The sequence below is a fragment of the Scylla paramamosain genome, chromosome 22 (assembly GCF_035594125.1).
Source record: "Scylla paramamosain isolate STU-SP2022 chromosome 22, ASM3559412v1, whole genome shotgun sequence".
Lineage (NCBI taxonomy): Eukaryota > Metazoa > Arthropoda > Malacostraca > Decapoda > Portunidae > Scylla > Scylla paramamosain.
The window spans coordinates 1270001-1295043 of record NC_087172.1 but is presented as its reverse complement, the minus strand read 5'-3'; the positions used below and the strand labels follow the sequence as shown (position 1 = coordinate 1295043).

The window sequence follows — 25043 nt, the reverse complement described above, 5'->3', positions numbered from 1 at the left end:
CTGAATACTTCCCTCGTAAGTAACAGACATTATCACACTTAAAGAGCATAAGGGCTATTTAACACAAAGGCAGTTCCGTATTATAAGCACTGTTAAGTAAGGAGTAATAGTAACTTAATATACTTTATCCTGAATATCTTCCCTCATAAGTAAGAAAGCAACGTATTGAAAGTAGTATTATGGACAGAATTAAAAGTACATCACTGTATTATAAGTGCCATTATAAGTACATAAGAACATAAGAACATAAGAAATAAGGGAATCTGCAAGAAGCGACCAGGCTTACACGTGGCAGTCCCTGTATGAAACACACCTACCTATTTCCATCTGTTATCCCCATCCATAAACTTGTCTAATCTTCTCTTAAAGCTCTCTAGTGTCCTAGCACTAACTACATGATTACTGAGTCCGTTCCACTCATCTACCACTCTATTTGAGGACCAATTTTTTCCTATCTCCTTCCTAAACCTAAATTTTTCAAGCTTGAACCCGTTATTTCTTGTTCTACCCTGGTTGCTAATCCTAAAAATTTTGCTTACATCTCCCTTGTTATAACCCTTATACCACTTAAAGACTTCTATAAGTAGCATATGAACTAACTGACATGTAATTCACTTAACAAACACTGCACTTTACCCTAACCTACCTGAATACTTCCCTCATAAAGAGACAGTACTAGCAAGGTTACGTACTCAATAAGAACAGTACCTTATCCCAACTGAGGCGTCAGAATCCCTACAGCTTTGTGCCAACGCTTATATCCAGAAGGAGGGGGCGAGATAAGACTGTACATAAAACTATCACTAGGTTCGTGTGTGTGTGTGTGTGTGTGTGTGTGTGTGTGTGTGTGTGTGTGTGTGTGTGTGTGTGTGTGTGTGTGTTCTTGTTATCAGGGGTGTTTTTGGTTGTAGTATTAATAAAAGTATTGAAAGGAGGAGGAGGAGGAGGAGGAGGAGGAATACAAAGGAATACAAAGGAATACAAAGGAAAGCCAAACAGCAACAGACCTTTTGGTCCTTGCAAGGCTGTTTGGTAACTACTTCTAACTAGCTACAGTGAAGAGAGACAGGACAGCATAACAGAAGGCTCCTCCCCACCCACCACTCCCTCCAGCTTGCGCTGGCATGGAAATAGTTGGGAAAAGTACCATGCAGTATGGAAAAACTGACATGGAAATTTTCATAGGAAAGGATGAAAGGAAGTTCTACTATTCACCCTACGGTGAACTCTATACGCCAATCTGAAAGTTAATACAAGTTATATTAAAACTGTTGAATAAGAGTGAGGAGGAGGAGGAGGAGGAGGAGGAGGAGGAGGAGGAGGAAGGGGAAATGGTGAGAGGAGAGGAGAGGAGAGGAGAGGAGAGGAGAGGAGAGGAGGAGGAGGAGGAGGAGGAGGAGGAGGAGGAGGAGGAGGAGGAGGAGGAGGAGGAGGAGGAGGAGCAAAATAGTAATGATAATGGTAGTGGTAACGATGATGGTGGTAGTAGTAGTAGTAGTAGTAGTAGTAGTGAAAATGGTAGTACTAATTCTCACATAAATCAAAGCTGCAATGATAAACTTCCTTCCCAATACCTCCTTCCCTCCACTTTTCCTCCACTCCACTTTCTCTTCACTCCTCCATCACGCGCCTTCCTTACACGCTCTTCCCTCCAATACCTCCATCACATTTTTCCTCCCTCCTCCTCCTCCTCCTCCTCCTCCTCCTCCTCCTCCTCCTCCTCCTCCTCCTCCTCCTCCTCCTCCTCCTCCTCCTCCTCCTCCTCCTCCTCCTCCTCCTCCTCCTCCTCCTCCTCCTCCTCCTCCTCCTCAAACAATAACTACCTTTTCCTTTTCTTTTCTCTCACCTGCCCTTATTTCTTTAACCTTTTATTTTCCTTCCTCTTCCCTTCCTCCTTTGTGTTCCTTTGTGTTGCTCCTGACACTTCCTTAGAAATGGCTATCTTTTGTTTCGAAAAGACGACACTTTTTTATTGTGGTTTTTTTTTATATATTTTCTTTTCAGAGGGACGCTAACTGGACTCTCTCTCTCTCTCTCTCTCTCTCTCTCTCTCTCTCTCTCTCTCTCTCTCTCTCTCTCTCTCTCTCTCTCTCTGAATCCCTACTGTTAATTTTTCTTAGCCAAGACTTCAGGTTACAACGCCGTCAGTTTTAGCTACCTCTACAGTCACTCCGCTGTACATGGTCTAAACACAACCTACTTGCTACATTTCATCTTCGTTCTTCGCACAGTAATAGGAACTGACAGGTATATTAGTAAAACATTAACATAACAGTGCCTAATATTTCCTTCTTTCCTTTTTTTTTCCCCCTGTAGTGATCTTAAGAATCTTCTCTCACGTCCCATTTCCCTTCACACTTCCGTACCTTCCCATCCCTCTCATCATTAACTTCTACCATCACCCCTATTCTTCCTATTAGCCTCACCCATGTCTTTCCCTCCCTCTCTCTCCTATCCCTGACACCATTCACCCTTAACCTCACTCACCTCTCTTTCCCTCCATTCCTCCCTTCCTACCATATCCTAATCACCCTTAACCTCTCCCGTAACCGTCTCCCTGCCTTTCCAATCCCCATCTACCGCTCATCCTTAACCTCTCCCTTCACCTCTCCCTTCCCGGCCTAATGAAGCTTCCAGTCGGCGGGTCTTGCAATGCCTGCCGAATTTTTTATGTGCGGTGCGCGGCATCAAATTAAGGCCGTGTTAGACCACCGCACGCCTTCCCTGCGCCGTAAAAATGAAGCTAATTGGACTAAGAAGGTGTGTCTTATTTTCTTCTCTATTTTTAACAAGACGCCCTAAGGAGAACCAATTAAGAGAGAGGGACAGGGAGGGGGAGGGATGAAGACGGGGAGAGAGAGAGAGAGAGAGAGAGAGAGAGAGAGAGAGAGAGAGAGAGAGAGAGAGAGAGAGAGAGAGAGAGAGAGAGAGAGAGAGAATGATTGTGTATTTATAAAGACAATAGTATGTATTCTCTCTCTCTCTCTCTCTCTCTCTCTCTCTCTCTCTCTCTCTCTCTCTCTCTCTCTCTCTCTCTCTCTCTCTCTCTCTCTCTCTCTCTCTCTCTCTCTCTCTGACTCATCCACATCAACCTTCCCACATTCCAATCACTCCAAAGGCACCACCTCCACCCCCTCCACACCTGTGCCCTCCACATGCTACGCCCCACTACTACCCACACCTGTCCTTTCCATCATTCCATCCTCCACACATATCCTGTCCACCTGGCTTGTCCTTCCACATACATCCACTCCACACCTCCAACACGTCCCATCCACCTCTTCCACTTGGTTCGTTCTCCAACTATTGACTCCACCAACGCCCCTCCACCCCACCACTCGTCCCCCTCCACCTGCCACGCCCATCTTCACACCTTAAGTTCGGTTAGTCTCTCTTCCACGTATTTCAGTCGTAAAACTCCATATAAAAGTGACTTACATTTGTGTAGGTAGTGAAGAAATGAGCAGTGAGATTTCTCAATACTAACTTGAAATTCTCTCTCTCTCTCTCTCTCTCTCTCTCTCTCTCTCTCTCTCTCTCTCTCTCTCTCTCTCTCTCTCTCTCTCTCTCTCTCTCTCTCTATGTAGTTTAGTAGTAATAATGATAGTATTGGAGGTGGATGTGATGGCAGTAGTAGTAGTAGTAGTAGTAGTGGTGGTAGTAGTAGTAGTAGTAGTAGTAGTAGTAGTAGTAGTAGTAGTAGTAGTAGTAGTAGTAGTAGTAGTAGTAGTAGTAAAATTCAAGATATTCTCGTTATAGACCACTAGATCAGTAATCTGTTCCCGTACAACTCTTTCTCTCTCTCTCTCTCTCTCTCTCTCTCTCTCTCTCTCTCTCTCTCTCTCTCTCTCTCTCTCTCTCTCTCTTATCAACGAGCAAGGAGATTTCAACGTTACTTCACTAATGATCCTGATTTGGGATGGAATTTTAAGTTAATTCTTCCTTTTCTTCTTTTTTATGCTCTTATTCTTGTTTTTTGTCCTTCTTCTTCTTCTTATTATTATTATTATTATTATTATTATTATTATCATTATTATCATTATTCCTCCTCCTCCTCCTCCTCCTCCTCCTCCTCCCATTTCCCTTTTCTCCTTCCTTTGTCCATACACTATTTTTTTTCTCTCCTCCTCCTCCTCCTCCTCCTCCTCCTCCTCCTCCTCCTCCTCCTCCTCCTCCTCCTCCTCCTCCTCCTCCTCCTCCTCCTCCTGTGGATCTTAAAAACGACTGCGGAGGAAAAAGTTAATGTCATGATAAGGAGGAGTTAGTGCGGGTGTTGGGAGGGGCTGTGTGTGTGTGTGTGTGTGTGTGTGTGTGTGTGTGTGTGTGTGTGTGTGTGTGTGTGTGTGTGTGTGTGTGTGTGTGTGTGTGTGTGTGTGTGTGTGTGTTATTTTTCACGGAATTATTGTCGCTTGTAGTAGAGTAAATGGGTTATTTCAAGGAGGGAAGACGAGTGGAGGAAGGATGGATGGATGGATGGATGGATGGATGGATGGGAGGGCGGGAAGGATGGATAGGAAAGGAAAGGAAAGGAAAGGAAAGGAAAGGAAAGGAAAGGAAAGAAAAGAAAAGAAAAGAAAAGGAAAGGAGGGAGGAAAGGAGGGAGGGAGGGAGGGAGGGAGGGAGGGAGAAAGAAAGAAAGAAAGAAAGAAAGAAAGAAGGAAGGAAGGAAGGAAGGAAGGAAGGAAGGAAGGAAGGAAGGAAGGAAGGAAGGAAAGAAGGAAGGAAGGAAGGAAGGGATGGAGAAAGGAAAAGGAAAGATATATAAAAGAGAGATTATGAAACAAATAACACACACACACACACACACACACACACACACACACACACACACACACACACACACACACACACACACACACACACAGCAGCCCAAGTCCTTCACTCGAATACCTGGAAGCACTCAACCAGGTGACGCGGCGCCCTAGTACTGCCATGGTTACAAAGGCAACCTCCTAACCTCCATTGCATTCCTCCTCCTCCTCTTCCTCCTATTCTTCCTATCCTTCTATCTTTCTACCCTTGTTCAAACTGATTTTCTTCATCATTAATCAGGCAAGCACGAAGCAAAAGGTATGTTACTTTTTATTTTATCTTGTATTCCCTTGTATTCTATCGTATTCCTCCTCCTCCTCTTCCTCCTCCACTCCGTCCTCCTCCTCTTCACCTGATCTAAGGCATTCAGGTAAGTCAAGAAGGTAAAGTAATTAGATGTCATTATTACAAGGTGACAGGTGTGTCTTGTCTTGGAGAGGCGTTACCTGTGTGTGTGTGTGTGTGTGTGTGTGTGTGTGTGTGTGTGTGTGTGTGTGTGTGTGTGTGTGTGTGTGTGTGTGTGTGTGTGTGTGTGTGTGTGTGTGTGTGTGTGTGTGTGTGTGTGTGTGTGTGTGTGTGTGTGTGCAGGCGTAGAGTGGTTGTAGTGGAGGCGGTGATGGATGGACTGGTCTGGAGGTGGAGGAGATGGAAGCACAGGTGGAGGGAAGGAGGTAGAGAGGGAGAGAAAGGAGGAGGGAGAGGGAGGGGGAGGAGGTCACAGGGTCACTACAATAATGCTAAATGTTGCTCAAGAGAAACGAAGGAATATATAAAATTTTCTACTCGTTCCTTCTTTGTCTCTCTTCTATTCCCATCTATCTTTTTTTTTTTTTTGTCTAGTCCTCTCTCGCCATCTGTTTCTTCGTCCGCTATTTTCATCCTCCTTAATTTTGAAACAAACTTTTGATATGTACTGTAATACTAAAAAGAGGAGGAGGAGGAGGAGGAGTACGAGGAGAAAAACAAGAACAAGGAGAAGGAAGAGAAAGAACAACAAGAACAAGAAGGAAGAGGAGAAAGAACAAGAACGAGGAGAAAAAGAACATGAACGATAACAAAAACAAATAGAAGAACAAGAACAAGAACAAAAATACCCAATCTATCCTACTCCATTTTCAAACACATTCATTCCACCCTCATAATTTTCCTCATAACCCACCGTAGCTATTCCTCCTCCTTCATACCCCTCCTCACGCCCAACCACAACCCTACACTGTAACCCAAGCCAACCTAATAACATTCCCTCACAGCACCTCACTAATCCTTCTCCTCCTCCTTATTTTCCACATCCCCACACTCAACATCATCTTTCCTACCCTAACCTTATTTCCTCCCCCTTCTCCCCGTCACACCTACCCATCCCTACACCATAATAACACACCCCTTACCGTCCCTTAACCACTCCAACAGGGCATGAATTACCTTATACGAGTGTATTTCCCCCTTAACGACCCCAAGCCAGGCCATTCAGCAACCCTTGAGTGACTCCTCTTTCTTATCCCAAGGAACACCAAACGAACAGTTAAGATGGAGTCACTTGGAGCTAAAATATGAGTCTCAGGCTGTCACGAGAGTCAATGGGGAGGGAGAGGGAGGGTCAGGGAGGATCAGGGAGGATCAGGGAGGGTCAGGGAGGGTAGGGGAGGGTAAGGAATGGTCAGGGAGGGAGAGGAATGGAATCGTAGAAGTCATCGTCCTTGTTTTGTTAGCTGAGGCATCGCGGTGTTGGTGAATGAATGCCTGGTTTGTTTACAAGGGAAGAAGGGAAAGGATGTTTTACAGGAACGGTATGTCTCTCTCTCTCTCCACCACACGTCACACACACACACACACACACACACACACACACACACACACACACACACACACACACACACACACACACACACACACACAAGCTGCTCTGTAGGTAGTTTACAGTTCTATATACGAGTATTATATAGATTAGATTTTTATTGTTTTTGACGAATAAATGTATAATGACAAATAAATATACATACTACCATTTCTACTACCACTGTCACCACAACAACAAACATTCCAGCGCCATTCACGCCATCACTACCACCACCACTACCACCACCACCACCACCACCACCACCACACAGTACACACCATAAACACCACTCTGCCATCAATACGTCATAAGTTTTAAGATACGAGATATAAAGCAAGAGGTAAAAGAAAAGGAATGTAGATGTCGAGAAGTACAATAAATAATGAGAAGAAAACGTAAATTATCACATGTAAATATGAAGAAAAGCTGCATGAAAGAAATTAACAGGTACATTCAAGACATGCCTCGTAATTTTTGTTCTTTTTTCTTTCTTTTCTTTCTTTCTTTTTTTTTTTTTGAAGACTGGCACCTTCAGCGGGCCTTTTTTACTTTATTTATTTATTGATTTATTTAGTCATTTAATTTATTCATTCGTTTTTTGCTGTCTTCTCGTTGCCCTTTGCCAGATCCCCTCTTAAATAAATATAAATAAAAAATAAATAAAATAAAATAAAACGTCAACTAACTGTCACTACACGTGCTAAGTAAATGTCTTGTTCATTTGTGTTATTTTCACATTCTATTGACAAAACCGATACATTAACCCTTCACCATTTGACAACACGATTAAAAAAAAAAAAAAAAAAAAAAAAGCTGCCATAGTTAAAAAGCTGTTTATTTTATATGGACGTAATAAAGAAGAAATTTTAATATGAAACTTCCCACCATTCTCTCTCTCTCTCTCTCTCTCTCTCTCTCTCTCTCTCTCTCTCTCTCTCTCTCTCTCTCTCTCTCTCTCTCTCTCTCTCTCTCTCACCCGTGACACCTCCGGACCGGACTGTGACACGCAATTCCTGGAAGCCTTTAGATCCGGGTTGCTTTCAGTCAGGTCCCCTCCCTGCCCCCCGCCTCCCCCACCACAACACCCTCCACCCAGCACACCTGCCTTACTTGGGCCCCGCACCCATCACTTATCACTGGAATAGTAATCAGTATCATTATCACCTACATTATCATCTCAATTATATAAACATTAAGCTATCGTGTATCATCATTATCATTGTATTATATCATCGCTGTAGCAAATTATCGTAATATGCTACGTGATACTGTTTCATTATCTTGATTGAGCAAAAAAAGACTCTATCAAATTATCCTAATATAATAATGCTTTTTTTCTATGCTGATTGAGCACAAAAAGTCCATCAAATTATCCCAATGTATCAATATTGTTTTATTATGCTTATTGTGAACAAAAAATGGTATTATATTATCCTAATATATTAATACTGTTTTCTTTTCTTTTTTTTATGTTGCGTTTATATTCATAGTTTTTTTTCATGTTAATTGTGTATAAAAAGTTCTATCAAATTATCATAATGCATTTCAACTGTTTTATTGTGTTTATCATGCTAGAAAACTTTAAAATTATCATAAAAAAATTTTTATTATATTGTTTAAGCACAAAACTTTAATAATTTTATCATAATACACTCTTTTACTATTCTGCATAAAAACTATTGCTTTCATTCTAACTGCAAATTGTGTTAAAGTTTAGGTTGATTGCATTTCCTTCGTTCACTCTTGTAAATATTATCCTTTAAACATTCTGCTTTTCGCAATGCGGCGCACACTGTATTTGGGAAGTGGCCATTTGCATAAAAAATAAAATAAAAAAATTAAAACGAATCAGATCACTGCTATAAACATCAATACTCCCCAGCGCTGCCCCGCCTCACCGCTGCCTTAGCCTTACCACTGCTACGGCCACTCTCTGCTCACATTCACAGGATAAAAAATAAATAAATAAATAAAACAAAATAGAAAAGGTGGAGATACATGGATAAGAGAGAGAACAGGAGATTCTTCCCCCCTCCCCCCACAAATTAAGAATCCAGTACAAAAATAAGTGACTAAAATATTGTAGGTGATAGCGGGAAATATCTAGCAGTAACAGAACCTAAGAAGAAAAAAGATATACAAAAGAAAACTATTTTTTTTTCCCAAGTTGCATAAGAGTGTAGTACAAATTTAAGCATACAAAAAAGCTGTAGATGGGAAACAGTGAACAGTGAAAGGATTAATATCACCTGTCATGGCGCCTGAGCAGGGAGGGGAAAACCTGAGTGTACACGTGTTTTATGTAAATGTTGGTGTATAAAGATGCAGTCATCACCGTCCATCACTCTGGGTTTGGTCATGCTGAAATGCTCCGGGAAGGCGATTTGTATATTTATTCAACAGGCACCTCCAAGCACACGTGTGAGGCGCGGGGTTCAGGGGCGCTGGGACGTAATGTTGGGAGGGAAACAATTGCCACAGGAAAGAAAGGAAAAGGAGATCCAGGTATACATTTTTTTTTCCGTTTCATTTTTTCTTTTTTTCTGTTCAGGTTTTTTAAAGGAAAGCTACGTGGTTGTGGTGGTGGTGGTGGTGGTTGGAGCAGCAGCTTTTTGTAATTTTGTTTCTGATGATGATGATGATGATGATAAACCCTAAATAATATTAATGATAATCTTATACGACTTCCCTTTCCCACGCATGCAAATTGGCACCCAAAAATGGAATAAAAAGACATAATTCCGCAACACCAAGAACAGACAGAAAAACAGGAACACTCTCCCTAAAGAGACACACACACAACTCACAAACAACTGATAAATTCCATACAACTAAGAACATAAAGAAAGCAAACATCCAAACAAAGACATACATAATTTTAACCATTATTCATAGACTTATCTCAATTTCTTTCAGTAATATTCCTTTATACAGAACACCCACCGAGTTACCATGCCTTCATTAATTCAAATAAACTAATAACAAAAAAAAAAAAAAACAAAACTTAAAACCGCATTATTTAGTTATTTATTAATTTATTTACTATTACTAAAAGACGCCCACCACATCAGGACGCCCCGATATTACAAAAAAGAGGAGAGTTTTAATGGCTCCTCTCAGCTCCTTCAGTACTTCAGAGATTCCTTCCCTAGATGCGTCCCTCCCAGCAGACCTCACCGTACTCATCCATACACGCCTTTCACTCTCCTTGCGGATATTACACTCGCATACAAAGCTTCTCTCTCTCTCTCTCTCTCTCTCTCTCTCTCTCTCTCTCTCTCTCTCTCTCTCTCTCTCTCTCTCTCTCTCTCTCTCTCTCTCTCTCTCTCTCTCCTTCCTGTTTTGTACGTGCTTCTTCTTCATTTCTTCGCTTCCTCATTCACTGTCTCCTTTTCACTTTTCTTATCCTATTCCATGTGTTTTTTTCTTTGTCTCTTTACCTCTTTGTTTGTTCTCTCTTCCTTCCTATTTTGTTCGCTCTTCTTTTCACCTCTCCAATAGCTTTTAATTCAATTTTTTTACTCTCTTCTTTTCTATATTCATATCCTGTGATAATCCTATTAACTTCTCTTCCTTCTCTCCTTTTCGTTCTTTTCCCCTTCGTTTCTTTCTCTTCTATTCTTCTTTCCAATCACTTCCTGTTCCTCTTCCACCACACTTTTCCTCAAGAGAGAGAGAGAGAGAGAGAGAGAGAGAGAGAGAGAGAGAGAGAGAGAGAGAGAGAGAGAGAGAGAGAGAGAGAGAGAGAGAGAGAGAGAGAGAGAGAGAGAGAAAGTTATGAGTGACAAGATTGAAGTACAGATGAGGTAAGGATGAGGTGCGTGGTCTGACATGCCCAAATACACAAACCTTCCGCACACGCCCTGCCGCAGAAGTTCCAGGAAGACACGAGGAGGAGGGGCAGCAGGAAGGGTAGGAGGAGGGGCAGGAATAGAGTGAGCCACACTAAACGAGAACTTGTCACAGGAATACTTGGAAGACGTGTCAGTTTGAAATTACCAGGTTGGGATGAGCTGGTTGATGTGAATACGTGGAAAATGTTTAGTGAGGCAGAGGAGAAATTTATGATGCTGTCTGTTTTTGTTTATGTTGGAGTGTAAGGTTATGTTATGGTGTGTGTGTGTGTGTGTGTGTGTGTGTGTGTGTGTGTGTGTGTGTGTGTGTGTGTGTGTGTGTGTGTGTGTGTGTGTGTGTGTGTGTGTGTGTGTGTAATAATACTGTGTTTCTTTCAGTATGCATAAACTCTACTCTCTCTCTCTCTCTCTCTCTCTCTCTCTCTCTCTCTCTCTCTCTCTCTCTCTCTCTCTCTCTCTCTCTCTCTCTCTCTCTCTCTAAGATCAGTCAGGTGAGTAGAGACGCTAATTACCAGACACGTGTGAATTTACCTGAAGAAGGAAGATTTGGGTATCGCAGACTCACGCTGACCTACATGCTCTCTCTCTCTCTCTCTCTCTCTCTCTCTCTCTCTCTCTCTCTCTCTCTCTCTCTCTCTCTCTCTCTCTCTCTCTCTCTCTCTCTCTCTCTCAAGCACAGACAGAAAAGAAACACGAGCAAAGATACACACACACACACACACACACACACACACACACACACACACACACACACACACACACACACACACACACAATCTTAACCCTGAGAACAGCTTCCTGGGTACAAAACGGACAGTGCATGACCTCCTCCCCCCCCTGTGGTCAAAGAGGAGGAGGAGGAGGAGGAGGAGGAGGAGGAGGAGGAGGAGGAGGAGGAGGAGAAACACGGAAAGGAGTAATTATCTAGGACAAGGAGAGAGAGAGAGAGAGAGAGAGAGAGAGAGAGAGAGAGAGAGAGAGAGAGAGAGAGAGAGAGAGAGAGAGAGAGAGAGAGAGAGAGAGAGAGAGAGATTAAAGAAAGCGAAGATGAGACCAAATGAACACGTAAAAGTGATGATGGGGGATGTGTGGAAAGAGATGTGTGGAAGTGTGAACGGAATGCAGCAGTGATGTGGAGGAAGTGTGGATGGGCAGGTGTGGTGGAGCATTGTATGGTGGATTTCTTGGCAGAGGTGTGGATGTTTATGTCACATCCCCTGTTACTGTGACGCAACCTACCTTTCACCTGATGCTGCTGCTACTACTACTACTACTACTACTACTACTACTACTACTACTACTACTTTCACCACCAGCCACCTAAAAATATGACTATAATCAGTACTAACATTTTTCTATCATTCCATTAACTCCTGCACCACAATAAGAATCACCATCATCACCATTATCATCACCACCACCATCACTGATACCTTTCACAAACAAATAACGTACACAAAGTCACAATCTACCTCATTATTCATCATTATCACAATCATTATCATTATTAACGAGAACACACACAAAAAAAAGTGAATAAATAAAACATCTTCATATACAGACTCGCCTTAACACACACACACACACACACACACACACACACACGAAAAACAACACCACCCTAAGTAAGTAACTGAACACAAAAAGAGAAAGTAGAAAAAAATAATCCCAAGAAAAATATACATATACCATAAAAAAAAAAATTCAACCTTTTATATACACCAATCTTTTTTTTTTTTTTTTTTTTTTTTTTTGCAAGTGTGAGTGGACGCAACCCACAAACCTGGAGCCATTAACGCAGCTCATAATCCCATCAGAACGTGAACCATTAAGCCATTTGCATAAAACACTAAGTCTGTACCTACCTGGACGGCCGCTGAGGAACAAGACAGACTACAAGGCGGACCACAGGTGAAATACGAATAATTTAGACTACATGAGTGAATCCAGGTAACATCACTAAATCTCTCCCAGACACAGGTGAGTAAAGGTGAGGTACGTAAGGCAGGTAAGCGGAGGAAGATGGATAGGCAGGTGAGATACGTACAATTTAAACTCCATCTCTTCCACACAGGTGAATAAAGGTGAGATGAGTAAGGTCAGTAGAGAATAAGGTAAAGTTTAGTGTTTCAACATGTGTGGCAGGTAACATCTTTTCAACTCTCTCACACACAGGTGAATACAGGTGAGATGAGTAAGGCAGGTAGGTAACTGATAACGTTTAGTGGGACCAGGTATGCATGAGACAGGTAATATGAGTAAAGTTGAGTAAGGCAGGTAGGCAAGAGCGCAAGGTTTAGTGGCGCCAGGTGTGTTGGACAGGTAAGCACAGGTAAGGGGAATGTGTGTACAGGAAATGGGCAAATCGTTAGGACAAAAGAACACGTGGGTGGCAGGAAGGTTTGAGGAGAGGAAACAGGGAAAATTTGTAGCTATATATGCAGATGGAAAATTGAGGTGTGTTGGACAGTTTATTAGGAAATGGGTATAGTATGATTTTCCTACCATTAAAATACCCTTCCCTCCATTTACATTTGTTTGTCTTCACCTCTCACCATCTCTCCTGTGTCTTCTTGTCCCAGTAAACAAAGGGCTTAGAGGGCAGCAGGTAATACACAGGCTGGCGGTAACAGACAGGTGTTCTTATGGTTAGGGTGATTGTAATTATATAGAAGTGTGAGAAAAAAAGGAGAAAATATATAGAACGAGACAAATACATAGAACAAGAAATGGATGTTTATTTACCGCAACAATCAATAACACTAAACCTTTAAAACAAACAAAGAGTGAAATAAAAAGAACAGAAGCTATTGTTCCTAAAAAAAGTCAATTGAAACACATAGAATAAAACTAGGACAAACAAACAAACAAACACAAACACACACACACACACACACACACACACACACACACACACACACACACACACACACACACACACAGGTACTTAGCCATAAAGTAAGGGACGTGTGACCTTACGCCAAGCAGTGACCCCTTAACCCTGACCCTTGACCGTGACCCTTGACCATGAATCCTACCTCCACTAGGCATGTCCTGAGCATCCTCCTTCCTTCCTTCCTTTCTTCCTCAGTTACTTCCTTATTGACCTACCCTTCTTCTTTTTCTTCTTCTTCTTCTTCCTACTTCTTCTTCTTCTTCTTCTTCTTCTTCTTCTTCTTCTTCTTCTTCTTCTTCCTACTTCTTCTTCTTCTTCTTCCTATTTCTTCTTTTCTACTTTCTGACGGCTTAACTTCCTCCTTCCATTTCACGTTCGCTTACTCAATCTCCCTTTATCATCTTCCTTCCATTTCTAACTTATTCCTCTCTCTCTCTCTCTCTCTCTCTCTCTCTCTCTCTCTCTCTCTCTCTCTCTCTCTCTCTCTCTCTCTCTCTAACATTATTATTTTTTCTTTACTCCAAAAGGTGACGTCCATTTCTGTAAGTTTCATTATTCTTTATAAAAAACGAACATTATTTTCGTACAAAAAAAAATATGCTATAAACCTGCGCCATCCCATTAACTTTACATTTACTACTCTTTTTTTTATCGTTCATTTTCACACTTAAGGTTAACGACAGCGAAAAAAAAAATAAATAAATAAATAAAGGAATAAATATATAAACACGAAAAAAAATCAGCCCACGTCGACTTTGATGAAACGAAAGAAAAGAAACACCAGTAAATGAGAGAGAGAGAGAGAGAGAGAGAGAGAGAGAGAGAGAGAGAGAGAGAGAGAGAGAGAGAGAGAGAGAGAGAGAGAGAGAGAGAGAGAGAGAGAGAGAGAGAGAGAGAGAGAGAGAACGCAAACAAGAAAATAGCTCAACATCGATTTGTACTAAGCAACGATGCCTCGAAAAAAGAAAAAAGAAAAAAAAAAGCTATATACAAAATCACCCGTACAATTTAACATCACACGAAATATAAATGCATAAATAATAATAATAATAATAATAATAATAATAATAATAATAATAATAATAATAATAATCAATATATATATACATCAACAAATAAAACACATAATTACCTTAAAACAATCCGATAATTCCATACCACAAGACGCAAAAAAGTATAATTACAAGCAAAAATTACACCAAACACTCAAAACAACACCAACAGAACCACAACACCGCCTCAAAACAACCCCACAATTCAACACAATACAAAACAAACTTATAAAAGAAAAATAAGAAAAGACCCCATTTGAGTGGCATGAGAGGCGCGGGTCCGAGGCGGCGTGGTGGCGTGGCGGGCAGGTGAGGCCAGGCAAGGGCGGGTTTAAGGGCCGGTGTGCGCCTGGCCAGCCCGCACAGGTGAGCCCCGGCGCGCCCATTCATCACCGGGACTTAATATTCAACTACCTGCACACTGCGGCGTCTTGAGTTACCTGGGGCACCTTTCTCACGCCGCCGCCGCCGCCGCCACCGCCGTCTTCCTCTCCATCACTTTCCTCCACCCCTCCCTTACCCTGACTGACTGCGCCTCTCTCTCTCTCTCTCTCTCTCTCTCTCTCTCTCTCTCTCTCTCTCTCTCTCTCTCTCTCTCTCTCTCTCTCTCTCTCTCTCTCTCTCTCTCTCTCTCTCTCCTTTCCATCTTCTACCATGTCATTTCCATCCTCTACCCTCTCCTTTCCACCCCATACCCGTCCTTTGGATCCTCTACCCGCTCCTTTACATCCTCTACCCTGTCCTTTTCATCCTATACCTCTCCTTTCAATCCTCCACCCTCTCCTTTCAATCCTCCATCCTCTCCTTTCCATCCTTTACCCTTTCCTTTCCACTCTTTACCCTCTCCTTTGCATCTTCTACTCTGTTCTTTCCATCCTCTGACCAGCTTTTCCATCTACCCGTTCTGTCCATCCTCTACATCCTCTACCCTCTCCTTTCCATCCTCCACCCCTCGTACCCATCCTCTCTTCACCTCCCGTCACATAACTCTACGGTGCCACACTGCCCTGTTTACACAAGCAAGGTACAGATCATGAGAATACAAGGTGACTGTAAGAGGTTCGTTTGCTTAGACAGGGCAGCTTTTGAGGTTTGAGTTAAAAGTGTGAATATGATGCCAATATGATAGACAGTCAGTGAAGGGAGGTAGGAAGGTAGACACGGACGGACAGGCAAACAGACGGACGAATAGATAATCGGTAAGTTGTGTCCGTAAAATAATAAGATGAAATAATGATAAAATACAGGCCAGCAGAGAGAGAGAGAGAGAGAGAGAGAGAGAGAGAGAGAGAGAGAGAGAGAGAGAGAGAGAGAGAGAGAGAGAGAGAGAGAGAGAGAGAGAGAGAGAGAGAGAGAGAGAGAGAGAGAATCAAATAAAAAAAGAAGAAAATCACAGTGACAAAGAAACAGACAGACAGACGGACAAGAAAAGAGAAAGACACTCAGCCCTGTGGTCAGAGATGAAGGAGGAGGACAAAGTGCGGAAGAGGACAATCAAGAGGACTAAAGAGGCGCACTAAACACAGGCAGGAGTCTCGTAAAGATAGGCTCCTCAGTGCGTGGCGCGAACGTAGAAAGGGCGACGAAAAACAGTCGTAAGAAGCGGAAATTACGAGGGTTATTTGAAGGAGAGGAGAAATAATAGAGGGAAGAAGAGGAGGAGCAGGAACCCAAAGGAACAGAAAGGAGGTACAAACAAGAAACCCTGAGATCCTTACTAGGCTGTATGGGTAACTATTCTACGCTATTAGTGAGAGGTAGTGCGGAAGGAGAGGAGAGGAAAGGAGAGAAGGAAACGATAGTGGCGCCGGAACGAGATGACGACAACGAAATTAAGAAAAGAAAGGAACGGAAGACAAAAGAAATGCGGAATAATATAAACTAAAAGAAAAACAAATAAGAAAAATATTGACGAACGAACAGAATAAAAATCAACACAAACGAACAACCAACACTAACAGATATAATGGACGAAAAAAAAAAAAGAAATTGAGGCAACTGGAAAAAAAAAAAAAATCAAATAGAATAGAAAAAACGATACTAATAAAAAGAAAAGAACAAGACAGACAGCAGCTAGAACAACACCAGCAGCAGCAGCAGGAAGAGGAGGAGGAGGAGTGCCACGTGTGCATCAGGAAGCCAGTTTGAGGGCGGGGGGAGGGGGAAAGGCTGGCAACAAGTCCTGGCCGGCGATTAGATCTGAGGGCCGTTGTAGAAATGGATTCTTGTTATAACCTTAATGCTTCCTGTAATGGCCCCCGTTAATACTGTGAGAGAGAGAGAGAGAGAGAGAGAGAGAGAGAGAGAGAGAGAGAGAGAGAGAGAGAGAGAGAGAGAGAGAGAGAGAGAGAGAGAGAGAGAGAGAGAGAGAGAGAGAGAGAAAAAAAAATTAGAAACGGAAAATGAGATAGAGAACTTTAGAAATTAATTAATGAAGCAACAGAAAATGAGGACAAAAGAATCAAAAGGAGGGAAATAAAGGAGAGAAAATAAAAACAAGACACAAAAAAATAAACAAAAAAGATAAGAAACAAAAAAAAAATATTTAGCACTTAAATAAAACAAATATTATGAGAGAGAGAGAGAGAGAGAGAGAGAGAGAGAGAGAGAGAGAGAGAGAGAGAGAGAGAGAGAGAGAGAGAGAGAGAGAGAGAGAGAGAGAGAGAGAGAGAGAGAGAGAGAGAGAGAGAGGTGATGGGTTGAGCCTCCCAGTCACGTAGTATCGATAAAGACGGGTCGACCACCACCACCACCGCCTCCATACAGGTTAATTAATCATAGCCTACCTGCAGAGCCTCCTCCTCCTCCTCCTCCTCCTCCTCCTCCTCCTCCTCCTCCTCCTCCTCCTCCTCCTCCTCCTCCTCCTCCTCTAATCCTCCTCGTGATCTACCTCTTCCATGGATAATTCTCCTCCTCCTCCACCACTACCACCACCACCACCACCACCACCTCCTCCTCCTTCTCCTCCTCCTCCTCCTCCTCCTCCTCCTCCTCCTCCTCCTCCTCTTACGCCCTCCTTCTTGTCTTCTTCCTCCTCTTCTTTCTCTCCGGATAATCCTTCTCCTTCCCCTCTAATAGCATAATAATTCTCCATTCTTCTTCTTCTACTCCTCCTCCTCCTCCTCCTCCTCCTCCTCCTCCTCCTCCTCCTCCTCCTCCTCCTCCTCCTCCTCCTCCTCCTCCTCCTCCTCCACTTCTTCTTCTTCCTCTTCCTCTTCTTTCTCCACCTCTTTATAGTTTCCCCTATTTTTTCTCTTATTCTTATCCGTTTCTTCTTCATCCTCCTCCTCCTCCTCCTCCTCCTCACCTCCTCCTCACCTCCTCCTCCCTCCTCTTCCTCCTCCACCTCCGCCTCCGCCTCCTTTACACAATCCTATCTCTACCCTCACTTCCTCTTCCTATTTCCCTTCCTCCTCCTCCTCCTCCTTCCCCTAACGGCCTAACTTCACTTCTACCTCCACCTCTTTTTAATTCTTCTCACTCCTAAACTCCTCCTCCTCCTCCTCCTCCTCCTCCTCCTCCTCCTCCTCCTCCTCCTCCTCCTCCTCCTCCTCTCCTTCTCCTCCTCCTCCTCCTCCTCCTCCTCCTGGGCTGACGTGCAAAAGGCAACGTACACCACCCAACAAATATTTTGGGGCGGCGGCCATGTTTGTGCTGATGGAGGAAAGGGGGAGAGGGGGAAAGGAGGGGAGGAAATGAGGAAGGGAAGGAGGGACGCATGGGAGGAGGAAAGGTAAGAGAGGATGATGAGGAGAGATAAAAGATGATAACAGGAAGTGGTGGTGGTGGTGGTGGTGGTGGTGGTGGTGGTGGTGGTGGTGGTGGTGAAAACAAAGCCTCAGGTGAAGTAATATTACAAAGAAAGGCAAAGAAAACGAAGATTGTAGAAAAAATTGTTGAAATAATTATGCGATATGAAAATATAAATAAGAAAGTAAACTAATAGACAGAACAAAGAGCAATATTCATGATATATTTGCATAAAAAGATATGAGTAAAGTTGCATAGAAAAAAAAGAAAAAGAGAAAAGTAACAGTAAAATAAAGAAAAGAGATACATGGAAAGAAAACGAAAGAAAAGCAAATAAACAAGCAAGCAAAGATGGAAAAAAAGAAAGCAAGAGAAAAAAGAAACAAACAATAATAATAATAATAATAATAAACAAAACAGACAAAACATAAAGAAAGAAAAAAAGAAAAAAAATAACATGAATCAGAAAAAAATATACTGATAAACCAACAAACAAGTGGATAAATCAAAGCAAACCAACAAAATCATTCCCAACATTTCTGGAGTGGAATAAATAAAAACACAAATATATTTCACAGAGGGAAGAAATAATAATAATAATAAAATATACTCGTACGTCGCTGTTTATTCCAGTCTTACACTCCATAATTTGGCTGATACATAACTCCCAAGTCCTTTATTTGAGACAGAGACAGAGAGAGAGAGAGAGAGAGAGAGAGAGAGAGAGAGAGAGAGAGAGAGAGAGAGAGAGAGAGAGAGAGAGAGAGAGAGAGAGAGAGAGAGAGAGAGAGAGAGAGAGAGAGAGAGAGAAAAGAAAGAAAGAAAGAAAGAAAGAAAGAAAGAAAGAAAGAAAGAAAGAAAGAAAGAAAGAAAGAAAGAGAGAGAGAGAAAAAAATAAATAAAGAAAAATAAAGAAATAAAGAAATAAAGAAATAAAGAAATAAAGAAAGAGAGAGAGAGAGAGAGAGAGAGAGAGAGAGAGAGAGAGAGAGAGAGAGAGAGAGAGAGAGAGAGAGAGAGAGAGAGAGAGAGAAAACTGAATCGTAACAAATTTTCTCTCTCTCTCTCTCTCTCTCTCTCTCTCTCTCTCTCTCTCTCTCTCTCTCTCTCTCTCTCTCTCTCTGCTGGAGGCTCGCCAGAATCGAACCCTGAACTAGGAAGTGAAAGGCAGGTAGGCCAGCCGTGTGTGTGTGTGTGTGTGTGTGTGTGTGTGTGTGTGTGTGTGTGTGTGTGTGTGTGTGTGTGTGTGTGTGTGTGTGTGTGTGTGTGTGTGTGTGTGTGTAACTGATCATGACGTTCCTGCACCTTCCGTGAGAGAGAGAGAGAGAGAGAGAGAGAGAGAGAGAGAGAGAGAGAGAGAGAGAGAGAGAGAGAGAGAGAGAGAGAGAGAGAGAGAGAGAGAGAGAGAGAGAGAGAGAGAGAGAGAGGCGGGAGACAGACACAAGTAGACAAACACACAGATTCAATAAAACAAATAAAATAAATAAATGAAGAGATAAAAATGACAATGATGATTATGAAGACAATGGTAAAGAAAAAAACAAAACAAAAAATAAATAAATAAAAAATCAGGCAAAACTCTTAGGGAACCACCACCCCCACCACCACCCTCACTAACAACAACAACAACAACAACAACAACAACAACAACAACAACAACAACAACAACAACAACAACAAACCCGCGGCGCCATCGGTCCTTTAACCATACTAGTCAAAATTTCCATCAGTTAGCGAGTCTGGCGGCGCGTCAGAGAGAGAGAGAGAGAGAGAGAGAGAGAGAGAGAGAGAGAGAGAGAGAGAGAGAGAGAGAGAGAGAGAGAGAGAGAGAGAGAGAGAGAGAGAGAGAATGATACGAAAGAAGGAAATGAAACAGAATATGGAAGAAAAGAAAATAGGAAGAATTGAGAAAACTGATGAGGATGTGAGGACAGAGGAGACAAAAGCAAAAAGAAAAAAGGAAGAGAAGAGTCAGAAGAATATGGAATAGGAGAAAGAGAAGATAAAAGGAGGAAGAGGTCAGATTACGAAAGAAGAAGGAGACGAAAGCGAATGCAAAGAATACGAAAGAGAGAGGAATAGATAGATAAGATAAAGGAAGAAAAAGAAGACAACACAAAAATTATGCCACAAGAATGGAATAAGGAAGAGGGGAGAGGGGAAGACGAAAGAGAGATAGAGAGAAAAGGAGAGAGTACGAAAGAAGGGAGAGGAGGAGGAAGAAGAAAAGAAGGTAAGAGGGTATTATTGGCTATTTCCTCCCCTCTTCCTTCATTAACACCAAGTAAACCCACAGCTCGCTCAATTATCATGGACATAAAGCAGGTAAAGGTGTGACTCGCAGGAGACTCCAAGTGTTTCCCTTCGTAACACACTTCATGGAGTAGAAATAGAAATAAAAAAAAAGGGGGAAAAACACGTACGGGAATTTTAAAGACTGAAGATGTTATTGGTCCAACGAGATATCCCCCTTATTGGTGTCATGTCTCCCTATCCTTAACAAATAGATAAATAAATAAAGACGTAAGAGACTGCAAGAACTGTAAAAAAAAAAATATACAAAATACAAAATAGGAAATTATGCATTTAAATCCTTACAAAATCAAACGTATTATTATTTTTTTTAATGTACATCAAAAATAAAAACTTTGTACTAATGACACTGCATCTGAAGCGTAAGATTTAACTGTTTTGCACTGCCTCTGTCTTATACTGTACCTGCTTCAGTGCTTAAGTTCCATGCTTAGCCCGAACTGAAGTACAATTTTAACCCTTTCACTGCCATACGAAACAATTAACAGCACCAGAAGTAACACATGAAATCTTTATAAGCATCTACACGAAATTAAAGGATGAAAATGATGAGAGAGAGAGAGAGCGTGAGAAAGAGACTGTGAATAAAAGAAGAAAAATAAATAAATAAATAAATAAATAAATAAATAAATAAAAAAGAGCCAAAGAAACAGAGACAGCGACACAGATTTTGCAATTTGTTACAGTTTAAAGATTGGAGGTGGCTGCGGAACAAATAAAAATGTCTGAGTGATTAGTATTTAGGGAAAGATATACCGAATAGCAATGAAGGGATTAAAACAAGTATATTAAATAGAAATGAAAATATAACTAAGATTCTTTGTTCAAACGAGTCATATCTCCCTTTCTTCACTCCACGGCCTCCCATCCCTCCATCCTACAGCACCTTCTTCCATCCTACAGGAATCCTACTTTTTATCCTACCTTACCTTCACCCCAGAGTCTTTATTCCAACCCACGGCCTTGGCATCCTTCGTCCCAGCCCACCGTGTGTCTCCTTCCTTCCCACAGCCTCCCTCCTTTCCTTCCCTCCCTTCGATAATCCCTTTCTCTCCTTCCCTCACTCCCTACAACAAAATCCTTCTCTCCTTCTCGCCGTCTTCTCATTGCCTTCCACAGCTCCTTCTCTCCTTCCCTCCAATTTCTTACCTCCTTCTATCCCACATCAGAGGATCACAAAGGAACACAAACAACAGAAGCATATGTCTTACTCGTACCTCTTACGAGTGTTTGAGAATACATGTATGATATAATTCAAAGTAAATAAGGAGGAATAATAATAATAATAATATGAAAAGAACAAGAACAAGAAAACAAGAACAAGAAAAACAAAAAGAACAAGAAGAACAAGAACAAGAAGAAAAGGAACGAACGAACGAACGAAAGAAGGAAAGAGGAAAGAACGAAAAAAAAGATAGATAGACAAAACTGAGGGAGAGCGTGAGAGTGAAGAAAAGAAGAAAATAAATAAATAAAAAGAACCTGAGAAACAGAGAGAGACAGCGACGCAGAGAGCCAGCCAGCCAGCCAGAGCCAGCCAGCCAGCCATCCCGTGAGCTAGTGCAGTGTCCCTGATAATAGAGACATCACAGGAGAGTAATTTTAGATGCAGCGAGGGACAGAAAAAACAGAGCTGAGAGAGAGACGAGCGTGAAAAGCCGCCATTAGTGAATAGAACCGTGAAATCAACGAAAAGACGAGGTGGAGGAGGAGGAGGAGGAGGAGGAGGAGGAGGAGGAGGAGGAGGAGGAGGAGGAGGAGGAGGTAGTGCCAATCTAAGAGCGTGAGTGGCGTCCCAAATTGCAACTGTAAGAAAGACAATGAGAGAGAGAGAGAGAGAGAGAGAGAGAGAGAGAGAGAGAGAGAGAGAGAGAGAGAGAGAGAGAGAGAGAGAGAGAGAGAGAGAGAGAGAGAGAGAGAGAGAGAGAGAGAGAGAGAGAGAGAGAGCCGATAAATTAAATAAAACAGTGCTGGCGGCCATCACAGGTACAGGTAACACGGGCTTGCTTACCTGAGCCCAGTGACACCGTGTAATTAAACACACCTGGGGGCGAGGGACCACCACCATCACCACTCAACCCTTACCTGGAAGAAAACGAGAACAAGGTGTAATTAATAATGGTGGGAATGGTGATGATAGAAGAACAAGAACAAGAACGAGAACAAGAAGAACAAGAACAAGAACAAGAACAAGATAACCACCTCCTCCTCCTCCTCCTATTACTACTACTATTACTACTACTATTACTACTTATAATTAAAATCTTGTACTACTACTACTACTATAACTTTAAGTACTACTACTACTACAACTATTCGTACTCTTAACTCCTTTGAATGACTAAAATAACAAGAGAACATTGTACTACCACACTTAACACCACACGTAACACAACCATCCCAACAAACAACACCACCAGCACCACAATAACACCCCACATTCTCTAAAGCGCGTTTACGTGTGAAAGGAAACGCCTCGCATTCCTCCACCTGGCCCGTCCACCTGGGAAGCGTGGACACAGGTAAGGCCCCGCGCACACCTGCATAAATTACCAGTATCGGCGCCGCTACATCTCCCCCTAATCAGTCTGAACTACCCGGCCACGCAAGCTTCCCCCCAAACGAGGCAATTTACGTCTTCGAAAAACCCACATTGTCTGACCAGAAAAGACGCGGGGTTCTCTCCTCCTCGCTGGGTTTCTCTCCCTCTCCCCCTTCCCTCTCATTCTCTCCCTCTCCCTCCCACTGGTTTCGTCTCCCTGTGGGTTCCTCCGTCGCCCCGTCTGGAAGTTTGGATATTCTTTCTTCCTCTCCCCCACTGGGTTCGCTCCTATTTCTTCCTTGATTCTCTCTCTCTCTCTCTCTCTCTCTCTCTCTCTCTCTCTCTCTCTCTCTCTCTCTCTCTCTCTCTCTCTCTCTCTCTCTCTCTCTCTCTCTCTCTCTCTCTCTCTCTCTCTCTCTCTGTTAGATACTCTTCCCCCACAACCCCTTACAACTTTTCAGATACTCATTTTTGCAGTGAGATCACCATGTCCAACCAAGCGCTGCCCACTCAGCCACCGCCTCCCACACTGCAAGGTTTAGATTGATAAGTAAAGACTGAGGGAAAAACTGAGTGAAAGCGGAGGGAAACTGAGGAGAACATCGTTTATGTCACCGAAGCTCAAGTGACGATGTTTCCGAGAGCAGATTTGAATTAACTTAGTCCCTTGCTGTTTCTTTTTGTGGTCAAGTGCTTCACCTTAACATTTTTAAGCCTCTTGCCTTTGACTCAAGACACTGCTGACTCTCTAGACACGTCCCTCAATAGATACTGTTATACCCGCTTAGCTAAACCCTGCACTGCCTCTCTACACAATCAGTTAAGGAGCTCAAGAGAAGAGAGACTGATGGAGAAGTAAGATGAAGAGCTGAGATAACTGTCTGAAAGGAAGGATGAAAAAGGGGTTGGAAAATAAGTGGAAGAGAGGAAGATATGTAAGAAGGAAGCAAGACAAGAAGTGGGACTTGAGTGGACTAAGAAAGTGAGGGAATAAGTGAAGGACAGAGGGAGTGAAAGAGGGAGTGAAGAAAAGCGAGAAACTGAAGATGAATAAAGGAATGAGTCTGGAATGCTAAGGAAACGAAAGAAGAATGAGTGAAGGAGGTAAAAAGAGGACGTGAAGAAGATATAGAGATGGAAGCAGAAAGGGAATGAGTTTGAAATAGCGAGGAAATGAAGGAGGAATAACTGAAGGAGGTAGAAGAGGAAATGAAAAGGAAGTATAAAAGGGATAAGTTTGAAATAAATGAGGAATAAGTGAAGAAGGGGAGGAAAAAAATGAGGAATTGAGTGAAATATGAGAAAACAAGAGAATGGGTTTGGAATAGCAAGAAAACGAAGAAAAATCAGTGAAGACAAGAAATAAGATACAAGATGAACCGGAGAGAGCAAGACGATGGTAAGGAAATGAAGAAAAAATGAGTGAAGAAAATAAGAAATAAGATACAAAATTAACCGGAGAGAGCGAGACGAAGTTAAAAAAAAAAAGACTGTGAAGGAGAGATACCTGCGGCCCCTCACCTGGATACCTGGCCACACTCTCACAGGTAAGTCGCGGTCAGGCAGAGATGTCAGGAAGAAAATGTAAACAAGACGACCAATTTATTGAACATTTTCCCTCACAAGCAGCGTGGTGTTTGCGACGCGTTGTGGGGGCATTAAAGAGCTTTATGTGAGGCGAGCAGCGTGTGAGGCGCGGCGGTGGGGCAAGAAGACGGTCTGGTGGTGGTGGTGGTGGTGGTGGTGGTGGTGATGGTGGTGGTGGTGGTGGTGGTTGACTAGCTATATAAGAAGCACTCAGCCTGTCTGTCTGTCTGTTTGTCTGTCTCGCTTTGTAACAGCAGTGAACCACAATTTCGGGATAAAACCACCGATTTTTTTAATAAATGCTTCGGTAACTACTATTAAAAAAGCGAATTTCGAAAACTTCATCTCTCTCTCTCTCTCTCTCTCTCTCTCTCTCTCTCTCTCTCTCTCTCTCTCTCTC

At 42.4% G+C, this 25043-nt stretch overlaps 1 protein-coding gene across 1 annotated transcript in view; it reads right to left on the bottom strand.

Moving 5' to 3' along the window:
- LOC135111406 (uncharacterized) overlaps positions 1 to 22599 on the bottom strand; it is an 82140-nt gene extending 59541 nt beyond the window's left edge. The window contains exon 1 of the mRNA XM_064024665.1: positions 22526 to 22599. Coding sequence (XP_063880735.1) covers positions 22526 to 22582 — 57 coding nt within the window. The 5' untranslated portion in view covers positions 22583 to 22599. The remainder of the gene's footprint in view (positions 1 to 22525) is intronic.
- Between the last annotated feature and the right edge of the window lie 2444 nt (positions 22600 to 25043).